Genomic DNA, 27,610 nt, shown 5'->3' with positions numbered 1-27,610 from the left:
ACAAGGCCATCTGTCTAAAGCAGAAAAAAATAACAAAACGTGTCTGGAAAAATCCCAAGGGAGTCTGGAGCCAGATTCGTGACGTCACCTGCGGAAGCGCCAGCAGGCTGCGCGAGCTTTGCACGGTTTCAGTGCACAGCCTGTGTAGACCAAGCACTCCCATTTCTCTCTCATTGTCCGGTCTTTTGGGAAACGATGAGTACTAATCCCATCAAGATTGGTGTTGCTACAGCCTCCTACGATACATCTGTTAACCATTTTAATAATTACGTGATAACGTTGAAGAAATTTGCAGAAAACCACCAGGTCGTTTTCTCATAAACAAACCAGCGCTGACGTAGGATTCAGAGGGAGGCGTCCCGCACGTGACGTCACAAAAATCAATGTTTGCCGGGAAATCCAAACGGCAATTTTTTTCAGAGGTGGACCAATTCGCCTCAAATGGCTTGATTTCAACTGAATTTTTCTGGTATTGCGCAAGGTAAAACAATTGCAGAGAATGCAGAATGTTACAGATATTTGACCAAAGTTTAATATAAAATAGGAGAATTACATTGATCTTGCTCCTGAATTTACCCATGATATGCATTTTAAGGCCATGTGGCCCTAAATTCTCTGCTATTTTTTCCTGCTTCACCATGACCCAATACACGATACTACATCATGTATCACGTGGTGGGCTTTCCCTGTTCGCGCAAGGCATTGTGGGATACAAATTTGAAACAGGAGAGAACAATGGAGGACGCGAATGAAACGTGAAAGACCGACGCCAGTAACAGAAAGCGAGAAGAAAAGACGTTATGTTGTATATGAAGGAAAGGAAACGCAGGACCAAAGTAATAAATATCGGCGGTCAGCGAGCACCTCGGTGTGATCAGCTGTTCATTCAGTGACAGAATGATGGAACTGTCAGTAGGGCTGCACAATTAATCGAATTTAATCGAAAATCGCGATTTTGGCTGCCACGATTAAATTAAATGAAAATCGTGATTTATTTCCATTTAAAATGCGAGCTCTGCTGTATATCTGATCAAGCACTTTTTGACCAATACTCTGCCAAACCATTAGGGGGCGAACCGACGCATGTAAGGTTTCATTACTCCGCCTAAATAAGCAAGCAAGTCAAGTGCAGTGTTGCCAGATTGGGCGGTTTTAAGTGCCTTTTGAACATATTTTGGGCTGGAAAGCGTCAGCAGCATCTGGCAACACTGGCCAAGTGCGCAGAGCTTCAGTGCAGCGGTATCTTCAAGGGGTGATAGCGTGAGAGTAGGTAGCAGATTGAGGTGAGAGAGAAAAGCTAACTATGTCGGAACAACAGACTATTTAGCACTGGAGGCAATGTTGTGACCTGCCTTCGCTCATGTTTAAAGCCAGAGCATGTTGATAGGCTGCTCTTTCTAGCTAAAAACTTGTAGGCCTCAGTATAATGCTATGTAATTGTTGCAATTGAGTTTTCAGTTCCTTCATCCTTTGGTAATTTCTTGGATAAATTTCATTTATTTGTCATTTGGAAATCAGAATTTCTCTTTTAAATTTCATTCTGCACTGAAAGCTGTTCATATTGTTTGTTTGAATATAGTGAAATAAAATTTAAGTGATTTCCCCAACATCAAGAATAATCGTGATTAATAATCGCGATTACAATTTTGATCAAGATAATCGTGATTATCATTTTTTCCATAATCGTGCAGCCCTAACTGTCAGTGCACGGTCAAGGTAAACCTGTAGATGGCAGTAATGCAACACTGTGGATGCCAGCTGCCGTAAAACCCAAAAGAAGAAGAAAGTAAACCTGTGCATGCGCACACACGGACTTCCTCTGTCTGCTTGACTGCACAAAGCGAGCGATTTCGTGCACATCGTTTGCTTTAATCCCCTCAAATTAAATAACTTCCCAGCCGCAGAATGGCCTGATACTTTGTGAGATGTTACAGAAATAAACATAAATCACAATGACCAAATTTCAGCGTGAACTAAATTTCACCGATTTTATGAAATCGAAAGGCCGTCTAGCTTTAATTTTGTAGTAATTCTGTAACCCGAGCTCAAACGCTTCTAATATAAATAAAAACGTCTTTCAGCAGATCGCAGGCATCGAGCCATCCCATTCCCATCCACCCACTTATTCTGGGATTCTTGTGGTTAAATTGTACTTTCTTTCTCTCTGCCTGCGAAGATGCTCGTTCCACCTCTACTCTACACAGTATAATGGTGCGAGCGGCCACAGCGCAATGCTTTCTGTTTAAAAATATGGAAATGAGCACTCTAACAGACCACAGGTTTATCTGAGTGTCTCAGATGTTCCCAGCGATGAACCGCAGGCGATCACGTGGCTCGTAGACAAATTCTCATTCCTGTACCTTAGCGGTTCATGCAGAAGAAGGGCTCTGTTTTGCATTAGCGGCGGAGAGCATTCTGCGTTGATGCTCGAGCGAAGGGTATCTGCGCTGTCATGTTCCTGTACCGGATTAAAAAGAGGAAGCTGACAGCAATCCATGTGCAACTGACAGGAACCCTGGTTTTGTATTCTGTCACCTGATCAAGTTCCTGTCTCTCTCTCTCTCTCTCTCTCTCTCTCTCTCTCTCTCTCTGTCTTACAGGTCGGGAGCCACAGTGTGCGTGTGGGTGTGTGTGTTGCGTAGCAGCGTATCAGTGTTGTGGAGCTGCAGTAGCCAATGAGCAGCATGGGCAGGACAGCACTGAAAGGTGAAACCACAAGCCTGACACACACTGACATTTAAACACACCAGGCAGCATCAGATCTCACACTTCATTATCTCAGCTCTTTATATCTGGACTTTTATATCTGACCTACTCTGTAACTACATTCTGGACATTAGTACACGTGTTCATGCGTTTAAATACGTTCGTATTTGCATGGTTTAACATATTAGTATCCCAGACACCTGGGAACAAGTGGATTTCATGTCCATCAGTTCAACAACCAGGAGAGAGAAAAAAAAAAAGCTACTCGTAACTGACATTTTTACGGAAGCCGCGAGAGGCCCTTCATATAATCTTTTTTTATTCACCTTGTTATCCCGAGATAACGACACAATTCATTCAGAATCTCGAGAAAACAACACAACTAATTCGAGATCTCGAGAAAACAAAACCGTTATTTCGAGATTTCGAGAAAACAAAAGAATTATTTCATGATCTCAGCTGGATCACTGTATCTCCGTCGGTAGAGACGAAGCCGGGCCAGTCTTCTGCGGAGGCGCCGCGGACTCATCTCATCTCATCTCATTCTCTGTAGCCGCTTTATCCTGTCCTACAGGGTCGCAGGCAAGCTGGAGCCTATCCCAGCTGACTACGGGCGAAAGGCGGGGTACACCCTGGACAAGTCGCCAGGTCATCACAGGGCTGACACATAGACACAGACAACCATTCACACTCACATTCACACCTACGGTCAATTTAGAGTCACCAGTTAACCTAACCTGCATGTCTTTGGACTGTGGGGGAAACCGGAGCACCCGGAGGAAACCCACGCGGACACAGGGAGAACATGCAAACTCCACACAGAAAGGCCCTCGCCGGCCACGGGGCTCGAACCTGGACCTTCTTGCTGTGAGGCGACAGCGCTAACCACTACACCACCGTGCCGCCCGGTGCCGCGGACTAATTTTGAAATGATCCCTTATTAAAAGACTTAATGCAATCTCTCCCTGTGTCAACCCCTGATCAAAATATTGCCTTATTAGGTGATCGATTATTCCAGACATTCTAATGACCAAAGTTGCGTCTATACAGAATGAGAAATAGCCCCAAAGTCAGCATATCACAAGTCTCTTGGCGCACCTGAATGAACCATTTCTCAGCTGTTTACTCGAGATCATGAAATAATTGTTTTGTTTTCTCGAGATCTCGAAATAACGGTTTTGTTTTCTCGAGATCTCGAATTAGTTGTGCTGTTTTCTCGAGATCCTGAATTAATTATGTCGTTATCTCGGGATAACAAGGTGAATAAAAAAAAGGATTATATGAAGGGCCTCTCTCGGCTTCTGTACATTTTAAAAAGTTGTCATTTGATATGGTGCTGTTTTTAAACTTAACTCCCTTCACACTGTCACAACTAGGTATGAACTACGCACTGATACACAGGCTCCAGGAGACGATCTGAACACAACGATATTGACGCAAATAAAATGAATGCGTTTATTTTGTAACGACATGACGTCAAACCACTACAATATCAACACACTGTATTGTAAGAAAAGTTTTCATCTTTTTCAGTGTAATAAACGTATTTCATGGCGATGTGACGAATATAATAAATTCATGTCATCACTCCTCCTGCTGCTGTCGGACTCTCACTTGAAATTTGTACAAGCGCGTCAAACTTACCAGTTTAATTTACAGATCGGGAAAACAATATTCCCTGTGTCCGAAATCGCTCACTCGTTCACTACTCCCTACTCCCTATATCGGGTATTACTGTATAGAGGACTATATATTGAGCTCATCGGTAAAATGAAAAAACGCTTTCAGACACTACTCCGTCGCGCCGGTATTTACGTCATTACTGTCGCACAATTAAAACGTGCCAGATCAGTTGGCCGGTGGGTTTTCAAAATAATAAATACATGCGTGTGTTATACTATACTATAGTTATATTATACTGAGCGCCAGGCCTGGAATTTCGTCATTTTAGGAGCAAGGCCACTTAGCCTTTTGTGCTGTCAATTTTTTGAGGGCACGAAGGCCATAAAATAAAACAATTATTTTAAGTTCACATCTATAATGAATTTAATTTAAGGACTAATGACTCTTCTGAGGAAGATTGGAGTCTCAGTCGAAACTATCAAGCAGGTAAAGAAACATCTCCTACACTATTATGTCTGAAGATAAGAAAATATTGAACACATCTAAACTTACAACTCTGATTCCAAAAAAGTTGGGACAAAGGACAAATTGTAAATAAAAACGGAATGCAATAATTTACAAATCTCAAAAACTGATATTGTATTCACAATAGAACATAGACAACATATCAAATGTCGAAAGTGAGACATTTTGAAATTTCATGCCAAATATTGGCTCATTTGAAATTTTATGACAGCAACACATCTCAAAAAAGTTGGGACAGGGGCAATAAGAGGCTGGAAAAGTTAAAGGTACAAAAAAGGAACAGCTGGAGGACCAAACTGCAACTCATTAGGTCAATTGGCAATAGGTCATTAACATGACTGGGTATAAAAAGAGCATCTTGGAGTGGCAGCGGCTCTCAGAAGTAAAGATGGGAAGAGGATCACCAATCCCCCTAATTCTGCGCCGACAAATAGTGGAGCAATATCAGAAAGGAGTTCGACAGTGTAAAATTGCAAAGAGTTTGAACATATCATCATCTACAGTGCATAATATCATCAAAAGATTCAGAGAATCTGGAAGAATCTCTGTGCGTAAGGGTCAAGGCTGGAAAACCATATGGGGTGCCCGTGATCCTCGGGCCCTTAGACGGCACTGCATCACATACAGGCATGCTTCTGTATTGGAAATCACAAAATGGGCTCAGGAATATTTCCAGAGAACATTATCTGTGAACACAATTCACCGTGCCATCCGCCATTGCCAGCTAAAACTCTATAGTTCAAAGAAGAAGCCGTATCTAAACATGATCCAGAAGCGCAGACGTCTTCTCAGGGCCAAGGCTCATTTAAAATGGACTGTGGCAAAGTGGAAAACTGTTCTGTGGTCAGACGAATCAAAATTTGAAGTCCTTTATGGAAATCAGGGACGCCGTGTCATTCGGACTAAAGAGGAGAAGGACGACCCAAGTTGTTATCAGCGCTCAGTTCAGAAGCCTGCATCTCTGATGGTATGGGGTTGCATTAGTGCGTGTGGCATGGGCAGCTTACACATCTGGAAAGACACCATCAATGCTGAAAGGTATATCCAGGTTCTAGAGCAACATATGCTCCCATCCAGACGACGTCTCTTTCAGGGAAGACCTTGCATTTTCCAACATGACAATGCCAAACCACATACTGCATCAATTACAGCATCATGGCTGCGTAGAAGAAGGGTCCGGGTACTGAACTGGCCAGCCTGCAGTCCAGATCTTTCACCCATAGAAAACATTTGGCGCATCATAAAACGGAAGATACGACAAAAAAGACCTAAGACAGTTGAGCAACTAGAATCCTACATTAGACAAGAATGGGTTAACATTCCTATCCCTAAACTTGAGCAACTTGTCTCCTCAGTCCCCAGACGTTTACAGACTGTTGTAAAGAGAAAAGGGGATGGTTCACAGTGGTAAACATGGCCTTGTCCCAACTTTTTTGAGATGTGTTGTTGTCATGAAATTTAAAATCACCTAATTTTTCTCTTTAAATGATACATTTTCTCAGTTTAAACATTTGATATGTCATCTATGTTCTATTCTGAATAAAATATGGAATTTTGAAACTTCCACATCATTGCATTCCGTTTTTATTTACAATTTGTACTTTGTCCCAACTTTTTTGGAATTGGGGTTATATCAATCCATCACTCACTTCAAAAATTGTAAAACTTATTAAACCTATATCCTTCCATAATTTTTGTTCAATTGACACCGAATGTGCAAGAGCATCTTCAGACTGTACTACTACACAGATTTTTGATTAATCAAAATTGAGCCTGGAGCACATCAAAATGTTTGACTGTAAATGGAACATATATTAGCATGCAGGCTACTGATTAACCCATAAGAGCCCAGACCGATTTCTCAATCAAGGAAAATTATTGAGGAAATCAAATGAACTAAATAGACGACAAAGAAAACATTTCTGACCTTTTATTTTTTAAAATAGCACTTTCATGTCTCAAGATCTGAAACATTAAATTGCAAATTTGCAGAACACTGCAACACTATTACACTGTTAACCCCAAAGTTCATTCTATGCAAACAGTTTGAGCTCCTTGCTTGGCATTGGGGGGTAAATGAATAAAAGTAAATGTTAATGTTGTAATGACGCCAAAAACAATGAGATAAAATCTCTTGCGATGGTGATCTCGTCAAGATGGCAGCAGTTACACTTCGGTTAAACAGCAAAAAGAAACATACAATACTAGTAACAAAACAATGCTAACTGCATAGATTAAAAAAGTGGCTATGAACAGACAACAGCACATATCACGTATCGTATTACGGCAGGAACAAGCAGTAGTAACATCCATGACCTTACGCTTAAAGCTCGACAAAGGAAAAACTTGACAGCAAGCTAATTAGCATTTGTTAGCGGCTACAGTCGGTACTCGGCACGTTAAAAGTGGGTCAACGTTGTAATGACATAACGTTACTGTACAAGCAATGCTTATTTAACGGTAACAAACTTAAGCCCGATATGTTGAAATTCCTCTCTTATTCGTTCGTTAATTTATCACGCAGTCTTACCTCAGTCAACTTCTTCCCCCCTTCTGTGAAAATTCAACGTCTCAGACGTGGACACAAGTGGGCGGGGGATGCGTTTGATTAAGTCTCCTGGTTGGCTGGTGATAGATTGGTGTCATTATAGCACGTCGGAGCGGTTCATGCCAGGCTCGAGTCTGATCCATCACTGATGAGTTGCCCAATAAAATCCAGAATGTCATCAAAAGACATATTTTTTCTCAGTAGACGCAGGTGATGTTAAAGCCTATTGGCAGTCACGAGGCAGACTACAAAACCACAGGGCATCAAGGCCACTGTGGCCTTACAGCAGATATTTTTTTTCCAAGGGCACAAGGCCAAATTGAGAGGGAACAAGGGCCATGGCCCTCATGGCCCTCGTGAAATTCCTGCCCTGCTGAGCGCATTTCCAACGTTAATCAATACAAAGTTCCTGCATCTTTCTTTTTTTTTAAATCAAGGCTGAATACTTTCTTCTTTGCCGCTGCCTTTTATTAAATCAAATTAGAGACTTTTAATTTGATTTCTTTCAGCGCGACCGCAATGCATGATGGGATATATTGCTTTGGTTACTGACCATCGTTATACACTACTTTTCGTGATGCATTGTGGGATACTTTGAGTGCGCTATATAGGGTGTAAATAATCTTCACTAATGCCGCTTTTCCACTACTAACGCGGCTGAGCCGTGCCGTGCTGAGTTGGGCTGAGTCGAGCTGAGCGGGGCTGTTGGCGTTGCATTTCGACTACAACCGCGCTGAACCGTGCTGGCTGGAAGTGGGTGGACACATTGGGTGGAGTTAGAGAAAGTGGGTGGACGTCAGGTGATGTCGTTAGGCGGCGCAAACAGTGACATCAGTGATCTTTTAAGCGGTAGTCTCACGACCCGGATAGTAAACAATAAACATGGAGGACATGGAGTCGTTAGTGTTGCTGGTCTTGGTGCTGTGGCTTGTCACCGATAACGCCAACAGATACTGGCAAGAGCGTATAGATGAGGCGAGGCGCATAAGGCTTCAGAAATTCTCGTAATTCGTAATTCTTCTTCTTCCGGGTTTACGGTGTTTACAGATCCCAGCGTGCTCGCGGGGCGTGTGTGGGCATGTGAGGACACTCCTCCTCACCAATCAGTGCACAGGGGAGTGTCTGCTCACGCCCCTAGCCTCACTCAGCTCGGTTTGGCTTGCTTCAGCCCCACTCCAAAACCGTGCGAGTTTTGGGTGCTAAGCAGGGCTGAAGCGAGCTGAGTCGTGCTGTTCTTAGATAGTCGAAACGCGAGCCGTGTCGGGCTGAAGTGAGCTGAAGCGAGCTGAAAAAGGGTAGTGGAAAAGGGCCATAAGGTTTCGGACAGCACTACAAAATGGCGTCCTCACTACATAGTGCCCTTTATAGTGAGTAGGGAGCGATTTCGGACACAGGGTTTGTTTCGAGTCTATATTTCTTCATACCTCTGAAATTAGATGTTTTTTTACGGTTACGGCACTGTCAGCTCGACATACGACATACTTCTGAGTAAAGATGGGTGTCGTTTCTCTTTCCTTAGTTGAGCGGTTTCTTGACATAATATGGATTACTACAGTTGTGGAATAGGGCTATTTATTTATTTAGTATTTTTATTATTTACTATTCACTGTTTGATCTCAAACGCATTAAGAAGGCAAGAAATTGCACTAATTAACTTTTGACGAGGCACGTGTTAACCGAAAAGCATTCCAGGTGACGACCTCATGAAGCTGGTTAAAGAAACTATCGTGCGAGTAAACAAATTGAGCTAAAAATCGGTCTTTACTTCTGGCCTTTATATATTAAAAAAAGCTGCATTCTGAATTAGTTCTTAACGACATAACCAATAAAGTGATGAAAATAAACAGGACTGTTTTTTGTCAGCCAAGGAGGTCGCCATAACTCCATCGTATGTGATGCCATTTTCCACAAGCACAGCGGAGGTGTACAAGTGCATGCTATATACTAGTGTCAGCGGGGCGAAGTACAGTGGTGCTTGAAAGTTTGTGAACCCTTTAGAATTTTCTATATTTCTGCATAAATATGACCTCAAACATCATCAGATTTTCACACAAGCAGATAAAGAGAACCCAGTTAAACAAATGAGACAAAAATATTATACTTGGTCATTTATTGATTGAGGAAAATGATCCAGTATTGCATACAATCTCAAACAAACGCCTTCGCGAGATAGCACACACGCTACCTATCCGCAACTTCTCAAATACATCGGACACATCTGCAGGCTCGATAATGATGCTCTCCAAAAGCAGGTGCTATTTGACGTCAGAACGCCATGGAAAGTGTGGAACAAGTTATTGGGTATAGATACCCACCAGGCAAGGAGAACTACACTACCGTTCAAAAGTTTGGGGTCACTTTGAAATGTCCTTATTTTTGAAAGAAAAGCACTGTTCTTTTCAATGAAGATCACTTTAAACTAATCAGAAATCCACTCTATACATTGCTAATGTGGTAAATGACTATTCTAGCTGCAAATGTCTGGTTTTTGGTGCAATATCTCCATAGGTGTATCGAGGCCCATTTCCAGCAACTCTCACTCCAGTGTTCTAATGGTACAATGTGTTTGCTCATTGCCTCAGAAGGCTAATGGATGATTAGAAAACCCTTGTACAATCATGTTAGCACAGCTGAAAACAGTTGAGCTCTTTAGAGAAGCTATAAAACTGACCTTCCTTTGAGCAGACTGAGTTTCTGGAGCATCACATTTGTGGGGTCGATTAAATGCTCAAAATGGCCAGAAAAATGCCTTGACTATATTTTCTATTCATTTTACAACTTATGGTGGTAAATAAAAGCGTGACTTTTCATGGAAAACACAAAATTGTCTGGGTGACCCCAAACTTTTGAACGGTAGTGTATGATGGAGAAGACAGTCTTCATGCAACTGATTGACGCAAAGCTATCAGGAGCGCCTCAAGGCCTGTAAAGTGCCCAGTGGGAATCGATGATGATGATGATGATCGTGAACGGTAAAACAGGCAAAAGGTTGAGCGAGGCACAAACAGAATATCGTAGGGTCACAAACGAGGAACAGGAAACAGAAATTAGTCAGGAAAAAGGCTCGCTAATGTGTCACAACAATGCAGTACTTCGCAAAGTAAGTTTGCATTCTGAGTCCTTATTTAAGTGTGCTGATTGCGCCTTAATCCTGTGCAGGTGTGTGTCATTCGTGGCACGCGCGTGAGTCAGTTCAGAGCGCACGCTGTCCAGAGCGCGCCTGAGAGTCCTTCTGTTAGAACAACTAGACTATCGTATAATATTATGGTTTAGCGTGACTTCTCGGTCAGTTTGTTTGCATTTCTGCACAAAAATTATGGCAATACAGTATTAGAAAAAGAATCAAAATAAATTAGTGTCTAGTTTATTGCTTGTTTATTTAAAAATATATTTACCTGTTTATCTTCCATCCGTTTGATGCGTGATACTGGTTTCTGGTTTCAAGATGGCGGTGCGCGATTGTGCAGCGGCTTCTAGCTCTCCTGTTGGTGTATATTTATGTCTTTTGTTTGTGTTTTTCGTAACGTTCCCATGTCGAGGTCTTACGAACAAGTATAGCTATACTGAACTAATCAAGATAGGACTACAATACAGCACAGCCGTTACGAGAGCCTTCCAGGAGGCTTATAACATCCCGGAGGATATAGCCAGACCTCCGGGCGCTCCATGGATTGTTGTCGGCAGCAGCAGGCGACGAAGGCGGCGACGGGAGAGAAAGCAGAAGCGAGGATGCCGGTCGGGCTTGCTAGCCCGGCTAAGGAAACTATCACACAGACCTCCACTGCCAAGCCTCCTACTCACCAACGCCAGAGCCATAGCAAACAGAATGGATGAGTTGGAACTCAGTATAGCAATGAACAACTACACATGGAACTGCTGCGTGATGATTATCACTGAAACCTGGCTGAACCCCCTCATCCCGGATGCCGCCGTGCAGCTAGCAGGCCGAGCTAGCTACCGGCAGGACCGAGACAAGAACGCTGGCAAGACCAGAGGAGGAGGACTTTGTATTTTTGTGCATAAGGAATGGTGCATCAACAGCAGGATTGTTGCCCAGCACTGCTCACCTGACCTGGAAGCCTTGTCGGTAATATGCAGACCATTTTATTTACCAAGACAGCACACCGTAGTGACTGTTACTGCCGTCTATATAGCCCCCGATGCTAACGTTAGCACAAGTTTGGCTCACCTGCTAACCATAGTCAACAAACTGCAGCGTGACCACCCGGAGGGAATTCATATTGTATCAGGGGACTTTAATAAGGCGTCCTTAAAGACTGTACTCCCCAGCTTTTTCCAGCATGTAGGTTGTGCTACTAGAGGGAAGAACACACTAGACCATGTATACTCTAACATCAAGGAAGCATACAGAATTACTCCTCTCCCTCATCTGGGCCAGTCAGATGACATCCAACTACTTCTGATCCCAGCATATATCCCTGTCAGAAGGACTATACAGCCAAGTAGAAGGACTATCAAAACCTGGCCTGACATTGCCCTATCCCAGATCCAGGACTGCTTCCAACAGACTGAATGGGACCTGCCCTTTCAAGGCGACTTAGATGGTGACACAGAGGTTGTCCTGGATTACATCACGTTCTGCATGGACAATGTCACAGTCGAACGTCGCATCAGGACATATCCCAATCAGAAAGCCTGGATGACGAGAGAAGTCAAGAGACTCCTGAGGAAACATAATATCGCCTTCAGGTCAGGGGATAAAGAACAGTACAGCTCTGCCAGAGCTGATTTGAAGAGGGGCATCAAGGAGGCAAAGGAGGCGTATAAAAGGAGGGTGGAGGCCTACCTGACAGACAACGATCCGCGTAGAGTGTGGTAGGGAATACAACAACTGACCAACTACAAAGGCAGCACTGTCAACAGTACCACCAACACTGATGCCTCACTGGCTGAGGAGCTGAACCACTTCTTTGCCAGGTTCAAGGCTGACAGACCTGCAATAGACCTGCTGTCTCCACCAGTTCTCACCAGTCACACTCTCACTCTGCAGCAGCATGAAGTGAGATGTTCACTGAAGACCATCAACCCACGGAAGGCAACAGGACCTGGAGGAGTGCCGGGCAGAGTCCCTAAATCCTGTGCTGACCAGCTAGCAGGAGTCTTCACCAGAATCTTCAACAGCTCCCTGTCACAGGCCATTGTACCATCTTGTCTGAAATCAGCCACCATCATCCCTGTGCCAAAGAAGCCAGCTCCAGAGGACCTTAACAGCTACAGACCAGTTGCATTGACACCTGTTGTCATGAAATGTCTGGAGAAACTGGTGCTATGGTACATAAAATGTAGCCTCCCAGCCTCTTTCTATCCCCATCAGTTTGCATATCGGTCAAACAGGTCCACGGAGGATGCTATCGCCATAGCGATGCATGCGGCGCTAAACCATCTGGAACACAGTAACACCTATGTGAGAATGCTCTTTGTGGATTACAGCTTGGCATTCAACATTCTCATCAACAAGCTGCTCCACCTGGGCCTCTCCACCCCCATCTGTACTTGGTTAAGTGATTTTCTCACCAACCGCTCACAAGTTGTCCGACTGGGCCCCCACCTCTCCTCCACTATCACACTCAGTACAGGTGCACCGCAAGGGTGTGTTCTCAGCCCTTTGCTATACTCCCTGTACACCAGTGACTGTTCCTCAGCTCATCCCTCCAACACCATCATCAAATTTGCAGATGACACCACAGTCGTTGGTCACATAGTAGAGGGAGAGGATGAGACACACTACAGGGCTGAGATCGAGAGGCTGATAGCATGGTGCCATAACAACAACCTCGAGCTCAACATATCAAAGACCAAAGAGCTGATCCTGGACTTCAGGAGGAAGCGGCATATGGACCTACCGCCACTCCTCATAGAAGGTGCCAGTGTCGAGAGGGTCCACACCTTCAAATTCCTGGGAGTCCATATCGCCGACGACCTCTCCTGGACAGCAAACACCACTACCATCATCAAAAGGGCACAGCAGCGTCTCTACTTCCTGAGACTGCTAAAGAGAAACAACTTAAGGGAGACGCTGCTGGTGGCCTTTTATCGCTCTGCTATAGAGAGCATACTGACGTACTGCATCACAGTGTGGTGTGCAAGCTGCACTGTGGCACAGAAAAAATCACTGCAAAGTAGGGTTGGGCGGTATTACGGTAAGAAGGTATCCCGAGGTATCCAAAAGTACCAACGGTATCGGTCTCATTACCGTCATTTAAAAAAATATATAATATCTAAATAAATATGGAGTACATGAGGTCATAATATAAAATAATAAATTGAAGATCATCCCGAATAACTGTGTGATCGTATTTTCACTAATTCTATCAATTTCCTAAAGAAGTTCTCATCGCGTGCAGGGTTGGTTATGTTGTTACCATGGCAACCCTGCATGACATTTGGAGTCTGACAGAAAGCTTCACGAGAGACTGAGACCGCGGTTGAAAGATGGCAAGTCAAGATAACGAGTTAGTGGCAAAAAAACAACAACATCGGCAGTGTGGCAGTATTTTGGTTTCAAACCAAACGAAAAGGGAGAGCCAGCAAACACAGATGACGCTGTGTGTAAAGTATGTAAGAAGATGGTCACGGCGCGAGAGGGGAACACCTCCAATCTGAGTGTTTTGAGTAGGTTACATGAGTAACAACAAGGTAAAATAATATAACGTATGACATTTGGGATGTGGGTAATAAACGTTTGAAATGTCATCTACTGAAGAAACGGAAGAAAACATCGTAGCGTAAACTGTTAGGTTTCTGGTGGGAATTAGCAATGCGCTTGCTATCTTTGTTGGGTGTGTTAAACCGTATGGATTTAAGTGGAATAATTGTAAGGAGTTATGTGATCAAGACAACGTTTTAAGCAAGGTAAGGCCATTTGATTATTAATTTCACCGCCATGGCATGACGTGGGCCCATATGATTTTGCCTTGTGCAGTTATCACGCATTTGAATTAGGTTCGCCTCATTTGCGCTGAAGAATATGGTTTATCGCGCAGTCTAAACGGACTTGGGTGTTGGTTGATTCTTTTTTTTATTTCCCATGCTTGAAAGGGTATGATCCTGCTCATCGTGTACTTTTTTTTGATGGAGTAGGTGAAATAGTGCTGCAAATGGCGTTTCAACGCAGACATGTGTAAACGACAGTTGAATGCTATTTTCAAGATGAAGGAAGAGTTGCGTGATGCTTTGAAATATCTCTTAATCCATTCATCAATGCACAAAATTCGCTTTGCTGCTTAATCCATACCACAATGCACACAATTCGCTATGCTGCTTTTAAATAGTACGTTTGAGGCATAGGCGCACGTTACACAGTAGGCCGAAACAAAATATTATTTTTTTCTCGGTAATACCGTATACCCCGGGAAAACACAGAGACAGTTTAAAGGTATCAAAATTTGGATACCGCCCAACCCTACTGCAAAGGGTCATCAGGTCTGCAGAAAAGATCATTGGCTGCTCCCTGCCCACACTTGACAGCATCGCCTCATCTCGTTACCTCAGCAGAGCAAAAAACATAATCAAGGACTCCTCTCACCCAGGCCATGAACACTTTCAGTTACTTCCCTCAGGAAGGCGTTACAGGTCTGCCAGAACCCGCACAACCAGATTCAGAGACAGCTTTTTCCCCACAGCCATCACAACTCTAAACATTCCATTACAGAAATAGGACTTCATCATGCTGAATGATTAATGATTATCTTGTCTGTTTGCACTGCATTTGCACTTTTCCAGTACTGTGATCCTTTAAAAAAAAAAAAAAAAAATATATATATATATATATATATATATATATATATATATATATATTAGTGCTGTCAAAAATGTCGCGTTATTAACGCGTTAACTTGACTCAATTTTAACGGCGATAATTTTTTTATCGCGAGATTAACGCTCTGTGACATGATGTAGGTTTTTCATAAGCTTTTGAAACTGCCAGGAACTTGCAACAGAGACAAACGATAGCAGCTAGACTGTAATGCCACGCCCCGCACAGCCAGAGTCCTCTGTCCTCCCCCAAAGAACCAGCGCGGGCAGGGCGCGCTAGTAGAGATGGGATTTATGGCTCTTTGATGGGATCCGCATCTTTGTGATCCGTTCTTTGAAAAGAGCCGTTCAAAAGACTGGCTCATTTGGCTCTTTTTAAATATTTATTCAGTTTTAAGAAGACAGCATCTAAAGAAGCCAGATCCCTCTGAACTGTAAACTCAATGCTATCCCAGAAATCCTTCCTGTAATATGCAAATTTGGCCGCCTCTGATTGGACAGCGCGACGCATCAACAGGCAAAAAGTGTAAAAGTACAAAATGTGTTAAGTGAGCTGAAACAGTAAAGATCAGATTCAATGCAATATTTATCAACGAACAACTTAAAGTTAATAGAATAGTGTACTTTATATTATAATCAAGCATGTCAAGCCTACCGTCACTGTGTAACCTGTCTCTCTGAGTTGTAGACTAACTCAAGCAGTAGATCACTTCACTCATGGTTCTTTTGCTAGCCCCGGTGCTCGGCTTAGGTTTCACTTTGCAGTGGCTGTGTCAAGACGTGTTATGCTTTGCAATACAAAGCAAGCCCATTCACGTTTTTATGCTGATAAGAGAATTACAATGGTTTTTCATGTGACAAAAATGTGCGATTAAATTGCGATTAATCGCGAGTTAACTATGACAGTCGCGACATTAATCGCGATTAAATATTTTAATCGCTTGACAGCACTAATATACTGTCTAATATCTATTTTTATACTATTTTCTTATGTGACCTGTCCTATGATGTGTATGTATCGGTATGAGTTTGGCATGGTAGAGCATGGCGTGCGTGAGTGTATGAATATATACTTCTATGCACCAGAAGGAGTAGCACTTTAAATTTCGTTGTGACAATGTCTTACAATGTTTTACAATGACAAATAAATTATTCTGACACGGTATGCTGTTGTGCAGAATCCTACAGTACGTCACACAGCGCCACCCTGATTTTCGTTTCCTAATACGTCCATGTATCTGGTTAATCCCATATGGCCACGCCCGGGGAAATGGCCCAGTGGACTGATATTACAACTTTAAAGTGCATATTCTGGACCTATTTTGTGTTTTTATATATGAGAGTATGTCCCTTTACACACTCATCCAGAAGGGTAATTTTGCACAAGGCCATCTGTCTACAGCAGTAAAAAATTAAATAACAAAACGCGTCTGGAAAAATCCCAAGGGAGTCTGGAGCCAGATTCGTGACGTCACCTGCGGAAGCGCCAGCACGCTGCGCGAGCTTTGCACGGTTTCAGTGCACAGCCTGTGTAGACCAAGCGCTCCCATTTCTCTCTCATTGTCCGGTTTTTGGGAAACGATGAGTACTAATCCCATCAAGATCGGTGTTGCTACAGCCTCCTACGATACATCTGTTAACCATTTTAATAATTACGTGATAACGTTGAAGAAATTTGCAGAAAGCCACCAGGTCGTTTTCTCATAAACAAACCAGCGCTGACGTAGGATTCAGAGGGAGGCGTCCCGCACGCGACGTAATGAAAATCAATGTTTGCCGGGAAATCCAAACGCCAAGTTTTTTCAGAGGCGGACCAATTCGCCTCAAATGGCTTGATTTCAAATGAATTTTTCTGGTATTGCGGAAGGTAAAAAAACTGCAGAGAATGCAAAATGTTACACACTTGAAATTAATGAAATTTAATGAAATTAAATTTGACCAAAGTTTAATATAAAATAGGAGAATTACATTGATCTTGCTCCCGAATTTACCCGTGATATGCACTTTAACATGTTTTTTAAGCTAAAGCTCACTTAAATTTTTTTTTTGTTTCGAGCATCTTGTATATAACGATGGCATTTCATAACCTGGTTAATCGCTTTAAGATAATGCCAGTAGTGTGCAAAGCATCATCAAGGTGTATTTGATGACTGGTTACTTTGAAGAATCTAAGATACGAAATATATTTTGTTTTTTAACACTTTTTTTTGTTTACCGCATAATTCCATATATGTTCCATGTGTTATTTCATAGATCTGAAGTCTTCTGTGTTGCTCTAGAATGTAGAAAATACGTACAGAATATAGAAAAATCTGTGAATGAGTAGGGCTGTACAAACTTTTCACGGGTATTGTGCGTACCGTAATATAAAATTGGGCCTTGTGTTTGACCCAAATGCCATAATGTTTCTATCTGATTAGCTTAGCTTTTTGGTTCCTTTTCACAAACTTGGTGCGCTGTATGTTACTACCTCAGCTGCTTCCACCTCGTGTGTAAGAAGAGCTCATGAAAGGAAATAGTACGATGTACAATCCATCTCGCCATTTTTTTTTTTAAAGTGATGTTCGAGACAACAAAATTCTCCTTCATGCCTAGTTGCTGTAACTACTCATTTCAAATCCTGCTTCCCACCACATTATACACGTCAGCGTCCAGTTAGCTATCACTACCAACCCCCAACCAGGGACGGGTGAAGGATAGCACATGCTTCTTCTGGAATTCTCCTAATGGCTAGGGCATTGTCAGGATTCAGGATTGTTGTGATCTCTCAATATCCAGAGAAGTTTTTCTGAATCAGAAACATGTGGGTATGTAAAAAAAAAATAAATAAATAAAAATCTAGCGCAAATACATCATACAGATCTCCAGCTATAAATAATATTCACCCTGTGGGTAAACCTATCAAGAGAAAGTAAAGACACCACTGGCCAAGGGTGCAAACATGAGGCCATCCTTAAAAAAAAATCCGTTTCCTGTCCACCGGGTGAGCAAAAAAATTTTCAGTCGGGAGGGAGGGATTTTTTTTTTAATTATATATATATATATATATATATATATATATATATATATATATATATATATATATATATAGATGGATAAGAAATTGCAATGCTGTGTTTGCTTTTTCTTTCAGTACTTTATTACAAAAGCAGACACATTTAATAAAATGACAGTTTAATCAACTGAAACTTGTACAAAAACTTTAAGTTAGCATTTTAAATGCTGACTGCAACATTTGCAAAACTTTTACAAAGGTACTTAAAATGTCCGACACACGGACTTTTTGTAGTTCTAAATCAACCGTTAGGCCTAGTTCGGATGAAATTACGCTATTAAAATGATCACTGAATGATTTGTTTTTCTGAATCTTTACTATTTTGTTGTTCGCTCGAATACCATTTTGCGATTTCACACTTAAGCAAATGTTTGAAAACTCCGGATCTCCTGCCTTCATGGTGGCTGCCATTTTTTTGTGCCGCACGGCGCATGCGCAGAGCTGATTCGATTCTATATTCTGCGCGGAATGCAGGGCTTTCCACAAGCGCCGGCTGCCGGCCACACAGCCGACTACACAATTAAGTCCAGCCGGCTACTTTAATGACTATTATTTTTGTAGCCCACAGGCTCTAAATATTAATTTTCGATTTTAATAAAATTAAATGTTTATCTAACGGACTGACAATAATGTCAAACTGAACCGCACTCATTTAAGTTGTGATTTGCGCTGTTTGTACCGATAATAACCACAAATTCCCCGCCGACTTTGTTGATCAAGGGAGAGTAACTCATCCGCGGCCCCAACATGCGGTGTGTATGTGCGCGCGCACTCGGCGGAGGCAGTAGTGTGTCGGAGGGAACAGAAGCAGAGATAACGCTTATTTTGTCTCCGGTAAACCAGTCTTCTCTCGTTCAATTACGTGCTGGCATCAAAAGACACCGCTGGTTGTAAATGAACCCAAACTGAGTGGTTGGAGTGTATTTTCATACACAAATGGAGAAATGTTTGCTGAGTGTGTAATTGTGTAGCCCCACTGCAGACCGTTGTCGTTGTTAATTCATAGCATGCTCAGCTGCGTGAATGTGTCATGCACTGAAAATAAGAGATTTACAAGCCAGGAACGCCTCATGATGCAATACGCAAGAAAAGAAAAGATTTACTGTCATTTTACTTTGTATTTGAGTAAAGTGAATAAATAAATGGTCTGTGGAAAATGCACTTAATCCTGGGAACTGCGTGCACAGGAGTTTATTTTGTGTTTACTCCCCCCCGGCTGGCTACTTATTTGTCATGGCTGGCTAGTATGAGCCTTAGTGGAAAGCCCTGGGAATGCGGAAATGTCAAGTTCAATTTTAGATTAACGAACCCGAAAAAAATGTCGAAAAACTGGCGTTAAAAAAAAATGTTCAACCGCACAAATGGCACTCACCCGGCCGGTGGACCAGAAACAGAACATTTTTTAATAATGCCTGATGTGCTAGTTTTGTTAGATGAGGATAATAATCACTGGAATGCACTTACTCTGGACAGTCATACTAACTGGATCAAGTGCATGTCAAAGGTTTTTACATATTTTGCACTAACGTCTTAGTGCCAATTTGTTCTTTGTGTCCTCCAGATCAGAAGGAGAGTAAGAAGGAGAAGGCAGGCAGGAGTACTCCTGTCAGCACAGGACCCGGACCAGTTAAAGGTAACACAACTCACATGCTGATTGTTAACTATTACAGAGAGCGATTTCAAATCCACCTTAGGCACCAGTTAAACTGCAGTTCAATCGTAAGCCACTCCGAGTTCAACTGGTGCCTGGAGCGGATTACAAAATCTCTCTGTAATGGCCAGGTATATCTGAAAATTGGTTTTGCGGTTGTTGCTTTTTTTTAAGGCTTTTCCATACATAAAGGTCACAGTGTACAGTACCAGTCAAAAGTTTGGACACCTTCTAATTCAGAGGTTTTCCTTTATTGTTCTTAATTAAAAGATACTTCATGTCTTAAAGTAATGATGGATGTCATTTCTCTTTACGTAGGTGGGGTTTACATTAGACCGTATCAGCGGATCATCAGATTAACGTTTTTAAAATGATTAGCGTGCACACAGCAACACCAATACACGATTCGCGTGCACACAGCAACGCCAATACACGGATACGCTCGGCTCTGCAGGCATCCTGCGCTCCAAATCACTCTGCCCTGAACAGCGAGTGCCCTCTGGAGGGTGCGCACTCCGGCCCTGCGCAGCTCACACAGCGCGCGAGTGAAGTGCACGAGCGGTAATTCGGGACTGAGCCGCTGTGTGTGTGATCTCAGCGCATATCACTTACCACTTGCAAGTGGAAGGATGGCAAGCCTAAAGACAATCATAACTACACAATGGGCAGTATTTGCATCAGTATTTGCAGTATTTTTATACTTTTATACTCTTTAATGAAAGGTGATACAAGGCGGAAGTCCGCGCCGTTTTTCAGCAGTCGCGTCACATGACCAACGCCAGCGAATCAGGAAGGTGGATGTCACAGTGACGTTGTCCAATGACGACGCCAGCTAGAGCTCAGCACAGCGTATCCGCGTATTCTCAATGTTTACACAGCACCGGATCAGACACGATCTAGATTGAATACGTGGACCCTGGCGGATTCCCGTTTCCCGGCGTTTCCAGGCGTTTTAATGTAAACGGACAGTGCATCCGCGAAGAAAACGAGACAGATACGGTCTAATGTAAACTTGGCCTTAGTTGAGCAGTTCTTGACATCATGTGGATTATTACAGTTGTGGAATAGGGCTATTTACTGTATCATTATTTACTATTTACTGTTTGATCTCGGGGTGGCATGGTGGTGTCGTGGTTAGCGCTGTCACCTCACAGCAAGAAGGTTCTGGGTTTGAGCCCAGTGGCCAACGGGGACCTTTCTGTGTGGAGTTTGCATGTTCTCATTGTGTCTGCGTAGATTTCCCCCACAGTCCAAAGACATGCAGGTTAGGTTAATTGGTGGCTCTAAATTGACCGTAGGTGTGAACGTGAGTGTGAATGGTCGTTTGTGTCCATGTGTCAGCCCTGTCTTGATTTGGTGACTTGTCCAGGGTGTACCCCGCCTCTTGCACATAGTCAGCTGGGATAGGCTCCAGCTTGCCCATGACCCTGCACAGGATGAGCGGTTATGGATAATGGATGAATGTTTGATCTCAGACGTATTAAGAAGGCAAGAGATTGCACTAATTAACTTTTGACAAGGCGGCACGGTGGCGTAGTGGTTAGCACTGTCGCCTCACAGCAAGAAGGTCCGGGTTCGAGCCCCGTGGCCGGCGAGGGCCTTTCTGTGCGGAGTTTGCATGTTGTCCACGTGGGTTTCCTCCGGGTGCTCCGGTTTCCCCCACAGTCCAAAGACATGCAGGTTAGGTTAACTGGTGACTCTAAATTGACCGTAGGTGTGAATGTGAGTGTGAATGGTTGTCTGTGTCTATGTGTCAGTCCTGTGATGACCTGGCGACTTGTCCAGGGTGTACCCCGCCTTTCGCCCATAGTCAGCTGGGATAGGCTCCAGCTTGCCTTCGACCCTGTAGGACAGGATAAAGCAGCTACAGATAATGAGATGAGATGATGTCTTCAGTATTGTTCTACAGCATAGAAAATAGTCAAAATACAGACAAACCTATGAATGAGTAGGGGTGTACAAACTTTTCACTAGTACTGTATATTAATAATGTTGTTAACAGTTTCAAACAGAAAACAAAGTGTCATAACCACTAAACAAAGAAGCAGGTAATAAGGCACTGGGAAACAAGGCCTGGACTTGCAGGACCAGAATAAAAACAAAAGCACATGACATTAACTGAATGCACATGAATATCTGTAAGCAGTGTAGCTTCAATATTTGAGTGAAAACACAAAATAAGGAATCGTGGCGTGCAGTTAAATTGTGTTGCGTTTTTCCGAAGTTGTGTTCTTGTGCTTTAGTCACTTAGTTGTAGAGTTGTTTGTGGTTTTATGGTGCTATCTTGCTGTTGTTACTTTATGTTACAATACTTTACATGTTTCCATAGGCTGCGCAGATAGAGTAAGATGTGATGTCACTTTTTCAAGCACTTAGGTTTTTGTGAAACTGCACCACTGGAGTCAGATGACGAAACACACATACCTTTTGAATTTTCATTTTGTAACTAAAGCATGTGTGTGTTTTTATTGTTTAGCCCCCGAATCATTCTCATGGGAAGAGTATTTGAAGGAGACGTCATCCACACCTGCCCCTCCCAGCTGCTTCAGACAGGTGAGAAAATAAAACCAGTACAAACAGCAGACAGTCACAGTCCTTATTTCTTTCCTCACACACTATCGGGGCAGCTGAACACATGGTGCTGTTCTCAGAGAGGCTTCAGCAAAACAAAGCCTTTAGTGAGTGAGACAACGGAATGAGTCAAGTACAACCTTTAACGATGGGAGTGGGAGATATTGGCCAGAATTCCTTCAAGAAGGGATGGAATTGGTCAAAGTTCACTCAGGTGTGGGCAAGACTGATTGGCTAGATTGGTCAGAATAAATTCAGGAGTGGACAGGATTCGTCAGAATAACTTTAGGAAAGGGTGGGATTGGTCTGAATTTTTCAAGGTACAGACAAGATTTGGTCACGATTCCTTTGGGAGCTGACAGGATTGGTCAGAATTCCTTCAGGAGCATGCAGAATTGGTCAGAATTATTTCAGGAGCATATAGAATTGGTCAGAATTCCTTCAGGAGCATGTAGGATTGGTCAGAATTCCTTCAGGAGCATGCATGATGGGTCAGAATTCCTTCAGGAGCATGCAGGATTGGTCAGAATTCTTTCAGGAGCATGTAGGATTGGTCAGAATTCCTTAGGGAGCATGCAGGATTGGTCAGAATTATTTCAGGAGCATGTAGGATTGGTCAGAATTCCTTAGGGAGCATGCAGGATTGGTCAGAATTCCTTCAGGAGCATGTAGGATTGGTCAGAATTCTTTCAGGAGCATGTAGGATTGGTCAGAATTCCTTCAGGAGCATGCAGGATTGGTCAGAATTCTTTCAGGAGCATGTAGGATTGGTCAGAATTCCTTTGTGAGCAAGCAGGATTGGTCAGAATTCCTTCAGGAGCATGCAGAATTAGTCAGAATTCCTTAGGGAGCATGCAGGATTGGTCAGAATTCCTTCAGGAGCATGCAGGATTGGTCAGAATTCCTTCAGGAGCATGCAGGATTGGTCAGAATTCCTTCAGGAGCATGCAGGATTGGTCAGAGTTCCTTCAGGAGCATGTAGGATTGGTCAGAATTCCTTCAGGAGCATGTAGGATTGGTCAGAATTCCTTTGGGAACAAGCAGGATTGGTCAGAATTCCTTCAGGAGCATGCAGGATTGGTCAGAATTCCTTGGGTAGCATGCACGATTGGTCAGAGTTCCTTCAGGAGCATGCAGGATTGGTCAGAACTCCTTCAGGAGCATGCAGGGTTGGTCAGAATTCCTTTGGAAGCATGTAGGATTGGTCAGAATTCCTTCAGGAGCATGCAGGATTGGTCAGAATTCCTTGGGTAGCATGCATGATTGGTCGGAACTCCTTGGGTAGCATGCATGATTGGTCAGAATTCCTTCAGAAGCATGTAGGATTGGTCAGAATTCCTTGGGTAGCATGCACGATTGGTCAGAATTCCTTCAGGAGCATGCAGGATTGGTCAGAACTCCTTCAGGAGCATGCAGGGTTGGTCAGAATTCCTTTGGAAGCATGTAGGATTGGTCAGAATTCCTTCAGGAGCATGCAGGATTGGTCAGAATTCCTTGGGTAGCATGCATGATTGGTCGGAACTCCTTGGGTAGCATGCATGATTGGTCAGAATTCCTTCAGAAGCATGTAGGATTGGTCAGAATTCCTTGGGTAGCATGTAAGATTGGTCAGAATTCCTTCAGGAGCGTGCAGGATTGGTCAGAACTCCTTCAGGAGCATGCAAGGTTGATCAGAATTCCTTCAGGAGCATGTAGGATTGGTAAGATTTCCTTAGGGAGCATGCAGGATTGGTCAGATTTGCTTCGGGAGCATGTAGGATTGGTCAGAATTCCTTTGTGAGCAAGCAGGATTGGTCAGAATTCCTTCAGGAGCATGCAGAATTGGTCAGAATTCCTTAGGGAGCATGCAGGATTGGTCAGAATTCCTTCAGGAGCATGCAGGATTGGTCAGAATTCCTTCAGGAGCATGCAGGATTGGTCAGAATTCCTTCAGGAGTATGCAGGATTGGTCAGAATTCCTTTGGGTACATGTGTGATTGGTCAGAATTAATTTTTGTAGATTTGGTACATTTCCATCATGTAATTTTAACATGCAAAATATTTTCATTGTAACACAAAGGTTAATGAAACAAAAAAGCTGACATTTGTTGGTTGCATAATTATTCACCCCCCAGCTGGAGCTGCCATTGGCTGCAATTACAGTAAGCCTCCAATACTTATGCAAGTCACTGCATATACATGTAGTTTCAAAATATACATTTTAACGTATCTCTTTTGCAGTCTCGCCTCCCTCCATCAAACGACTTCAAGGCTGGAATGAAGCTGGAGGCTCGCGACCCTCGTAACTCCACCTCCGTCTGCATCGCCACAGTGATGGGCATAACGGGCATCAGGCTCCGCCTACGCCTGGACGGCAGCGACAACACCAACGACTTCTGGAGACTGGTTGACTCCTCAGATATTCAGCCAATAGGAACGTGCGAGAAGAATGGAGACATGCTGCAGCCCCCGCTGGGTAAGGAAGAAATGCTGTGCTGGTTTTGTCTCTTCATTTAGAGTGCACAATACCTCATTTAATGCTACACATCTTTCTTTCTCACTCTCTAGGGTTCAGGATGAACGCCTCCTCATGGCCGATGTTTTTATTGAGGACACTGAACGGGGCAGAAATGGCACCAGCGTCTGCGTTCAAAAAGGTGAATTATTTATCTTCATTCCTGAAGTAATAGTTATGGTTTAATGTCCACCCGTGCATGTTGCAGTCCTATTTTCTATTTCCAGTATCTCAACTGTATCCTTCAGTGCTCCTGTGCTGTTTTTATACAAAGTTCCCAACATTTGTATCAGAAATGTGTGTGTTTATCTTTCAATCAGGAACCTCAGAGGCCCTCTCAGAATAGTTTCAAGCCAGGGATGAAGCTAGAAGCAGTGGACAAGAAGAACCCTTACCTCATCTGTCCTGCGACGATTGGCGATGTCAGAGGTGAAGAGGTGTTTGTAATGTTTGATGGCTGGAGAGGCGCGTTCGATTACTGGTGCCGTTACGACTCCAGAGACATCTTTCCTGTGGGCTGGTGCGCGGTGACCAAACACAGCCTTCAGCCGCCTGGGAACAGCAGTGAGTTAAAAATCTGTTCATCAGCAGTCGATAGTTTTGTTGTTTTGTCTCATGGCTGAACTGTGCCTTGTGAAGTGGTGATGGATGTGTCAGTGAAGTGGGATGAAAAATGTGACCCCTCACCGAATCCAGGGACACATGTCGGCCGAAACGAATCTGAGATAATCGCAAAAGAACCATTTTTTTTTTCGAAATTTGTGATTTTTGTTTTTTTTCCATCATGTGCAAGTTGAGATCTTGAAGAATGCAATCAGTATTTCAGATAATAGATTGTTTTGTTGGAAAAGCATACATTTTTTGTTGCAAATTGTCTCGTTTTTGTCAGGACTGTAGCCTGCTGGGGGGTGTGGGTAAATTACCATATGGGCCATTCACATGATTTAAGTCTTTTGTTTTTTTTTTCCGCAAATCAGCTGTATGATCCGAGTTGAGCGCATGGCTACTTAACCTGCATACAGGCGTGTGATTTCACTATGGAATGAGTTACTAAACAGAGCGCAGAGGACCTGACACACCGCGAAGCAAACAGACGCACGGTATTTACATCGGAGATCACCATTTCTAGCAAAAAAACCCCGCAACCTCGTTTTCCAGATTGAATGGAATACTTGAATGATCGGATGATACACGGACCGTTCTAGGACTACATTCCATCGGAGGCATTGGTGTGTGCAAGGCGACGTTTCTCTTTCTGATGGGGTGAGTTTATTAATCTAAGGCTGTGTGGTTATTTTTGCATGTAACGGAGAGTGTTGTGGTTTGGTTAAGCCTAGGTCACAACTGGACATACGATTTTTTTGGCCGTGTGATTTTTGGCGTTTCCCAAATCGCTGCTTTTTTTTTTTTGTTCATGGAGAAAGACGCACGTTGGCCGTAAGTTTGTCTTGCAACCTGAAAAAAACGTAAGCGCCCATAGAGTTTGTTTGACATGACAAAGAACCTCTGCGGCCGGTCTGCGGCTCGAAAATCAGCACATCACATGCGCTCTCGTGCGTTTCATGCGCGCTCTCTGTGTGTTTCTTGTGTTTTTTGCATGTAGACCGGCTGTAGGAGCACGGTACGGCCGGTTGTGACCGAGGCTTTACATGAAATTAGCGTTGTGTTAGTTGTGTTGTCATCGTGCTATCTTTCTTTCTTACGGTGTGAGTAATTTTTCAACCACAAAATGTTAAAGTATACTTTAGGACTTATTTTTGTACTTCATAATTGTGTTGGGCATACTTTGCATGGAAGGAAAATTGACGTGGTGATCTTTGTTTACATGAAAGTAGCATCGTGCTAGCTCGTAGGGGGTAGAGCTTTCCTTAATGTCATGCAGATGAGCAGCATTATGTGCCCGCCCTGCACCCAGAGTAGCTGAGATGGAAAACTTTGAGGGTGATTTTCTCCCTTTTCTGTTTTAAGAAGTATACACTTTCAAAAGGCCACACATTCTTCAAATATTGTCAGATCTCCACATGGAAGGCATCATTGGAAAGCTTAGAAACTGTACTTTCTGAATCTGTCAATAGCTCAAAATGCCCCCAGGCGAACATGTGTCCCTGGATTCTGTGATCTGCCAAAAATATCAGCCCAAATGTCACACTGGAGTGACCATTGGTGCAGTTACTCTCAGTTCCACAGCAATCCAAAATAACCTGCTTTAAAACATTTGTTAACAGCCATTTGTTGGACCCCAAAAGTGAAACCATATATTTATGTATTTCTGATTTTGAAAGAGGGTGTTCACACGGCACATATTTGCATCGATGCTGCACCGATGTATTTTGTTGCGATATATCTTACACCGGTGTAAATTTTGTGGAGCGTTCACACGTCACAAACCTGCTTACTAGAGAGAAGCGTGTGAGCACCGGTGCAGCCCCACTTGCGTTCACACGGCAGTTTTTGCGACCGTGCTATACGATAGTAATAATGCGGAAATGAAATATGCGCATGCGTGAAAATGTACTTCCTTTTCCCGCCTTGTTTGTGATTGATATATTGAAAAACCGGGGCGGCACGGTGGTGTAGTGGTTAGCGCTGTCGCCTCACAGCAAGAAGGTCCTGGGTTCGAGCCCCGGGGCCGGCGAGGGCCTTTCTGTGCGGAGTTTGCAT

General features: G+C 43.2%; 1 protein-coding gene across 1 annotated transcript in view; it reads left to right on the top strand.

Annotated features, from left to right (window-relative positions):
• The window catches only part of LOC132896663 (sex comb on midleg-like protein 2), a 162,983-nt gene that overhangs the window by 60,783 nt on the left and 74,590 nt on the right, over positions 1–27,610 (top strand). The window contains exons 2-7 of the mRNA XM_060937648.1: positions 2,601–2,706; positions 19,795–19,866; positions 22,361–22,437; positions 24,676–24,910; positions 25,003–25,091; positions 25,270–25,513. Coding sequence (XP_060793631.1) covers positions 2,676–2,706; positions 19,795–19,866; positions 22,361–22,437; positions 24,676–24,910; positions 25,003–25,091; positions 25,270–25,513 — 748 coding nt within the window. The 5' untranslated portion in view covers positions 2,601–2,675. The remainder of the gene's footprint in view (positions 1–2,600; positions 2,707–19,794; positions 19,867–22,360; positions 22,438–24,675; positions 24,911–25,002; positions 25,092–25,269; positions 25,514–27,610) is intronic.

Source organism: Neoarius graeffei, chromosome 13 (genome assembly GCF_027579695.1).
Source record: "Neoarius graeffei isolate fNeoGra1 chromosome 13, fNeoGra1.pri, whole genome shotgun sequence".
Taxonomy (NCBI): domain Eukaryota; kingdom Metazoa; phylum Chordata; class Actinopteri; order Siluriformes; family Ariidae; genus Neoarius; species Neoarius graeffei.
The sequence above is the reverse complement of the archived record's forward strand: the minus strand, read 5'-3'. Positions and strand labels throughout refer to the sequence as shown.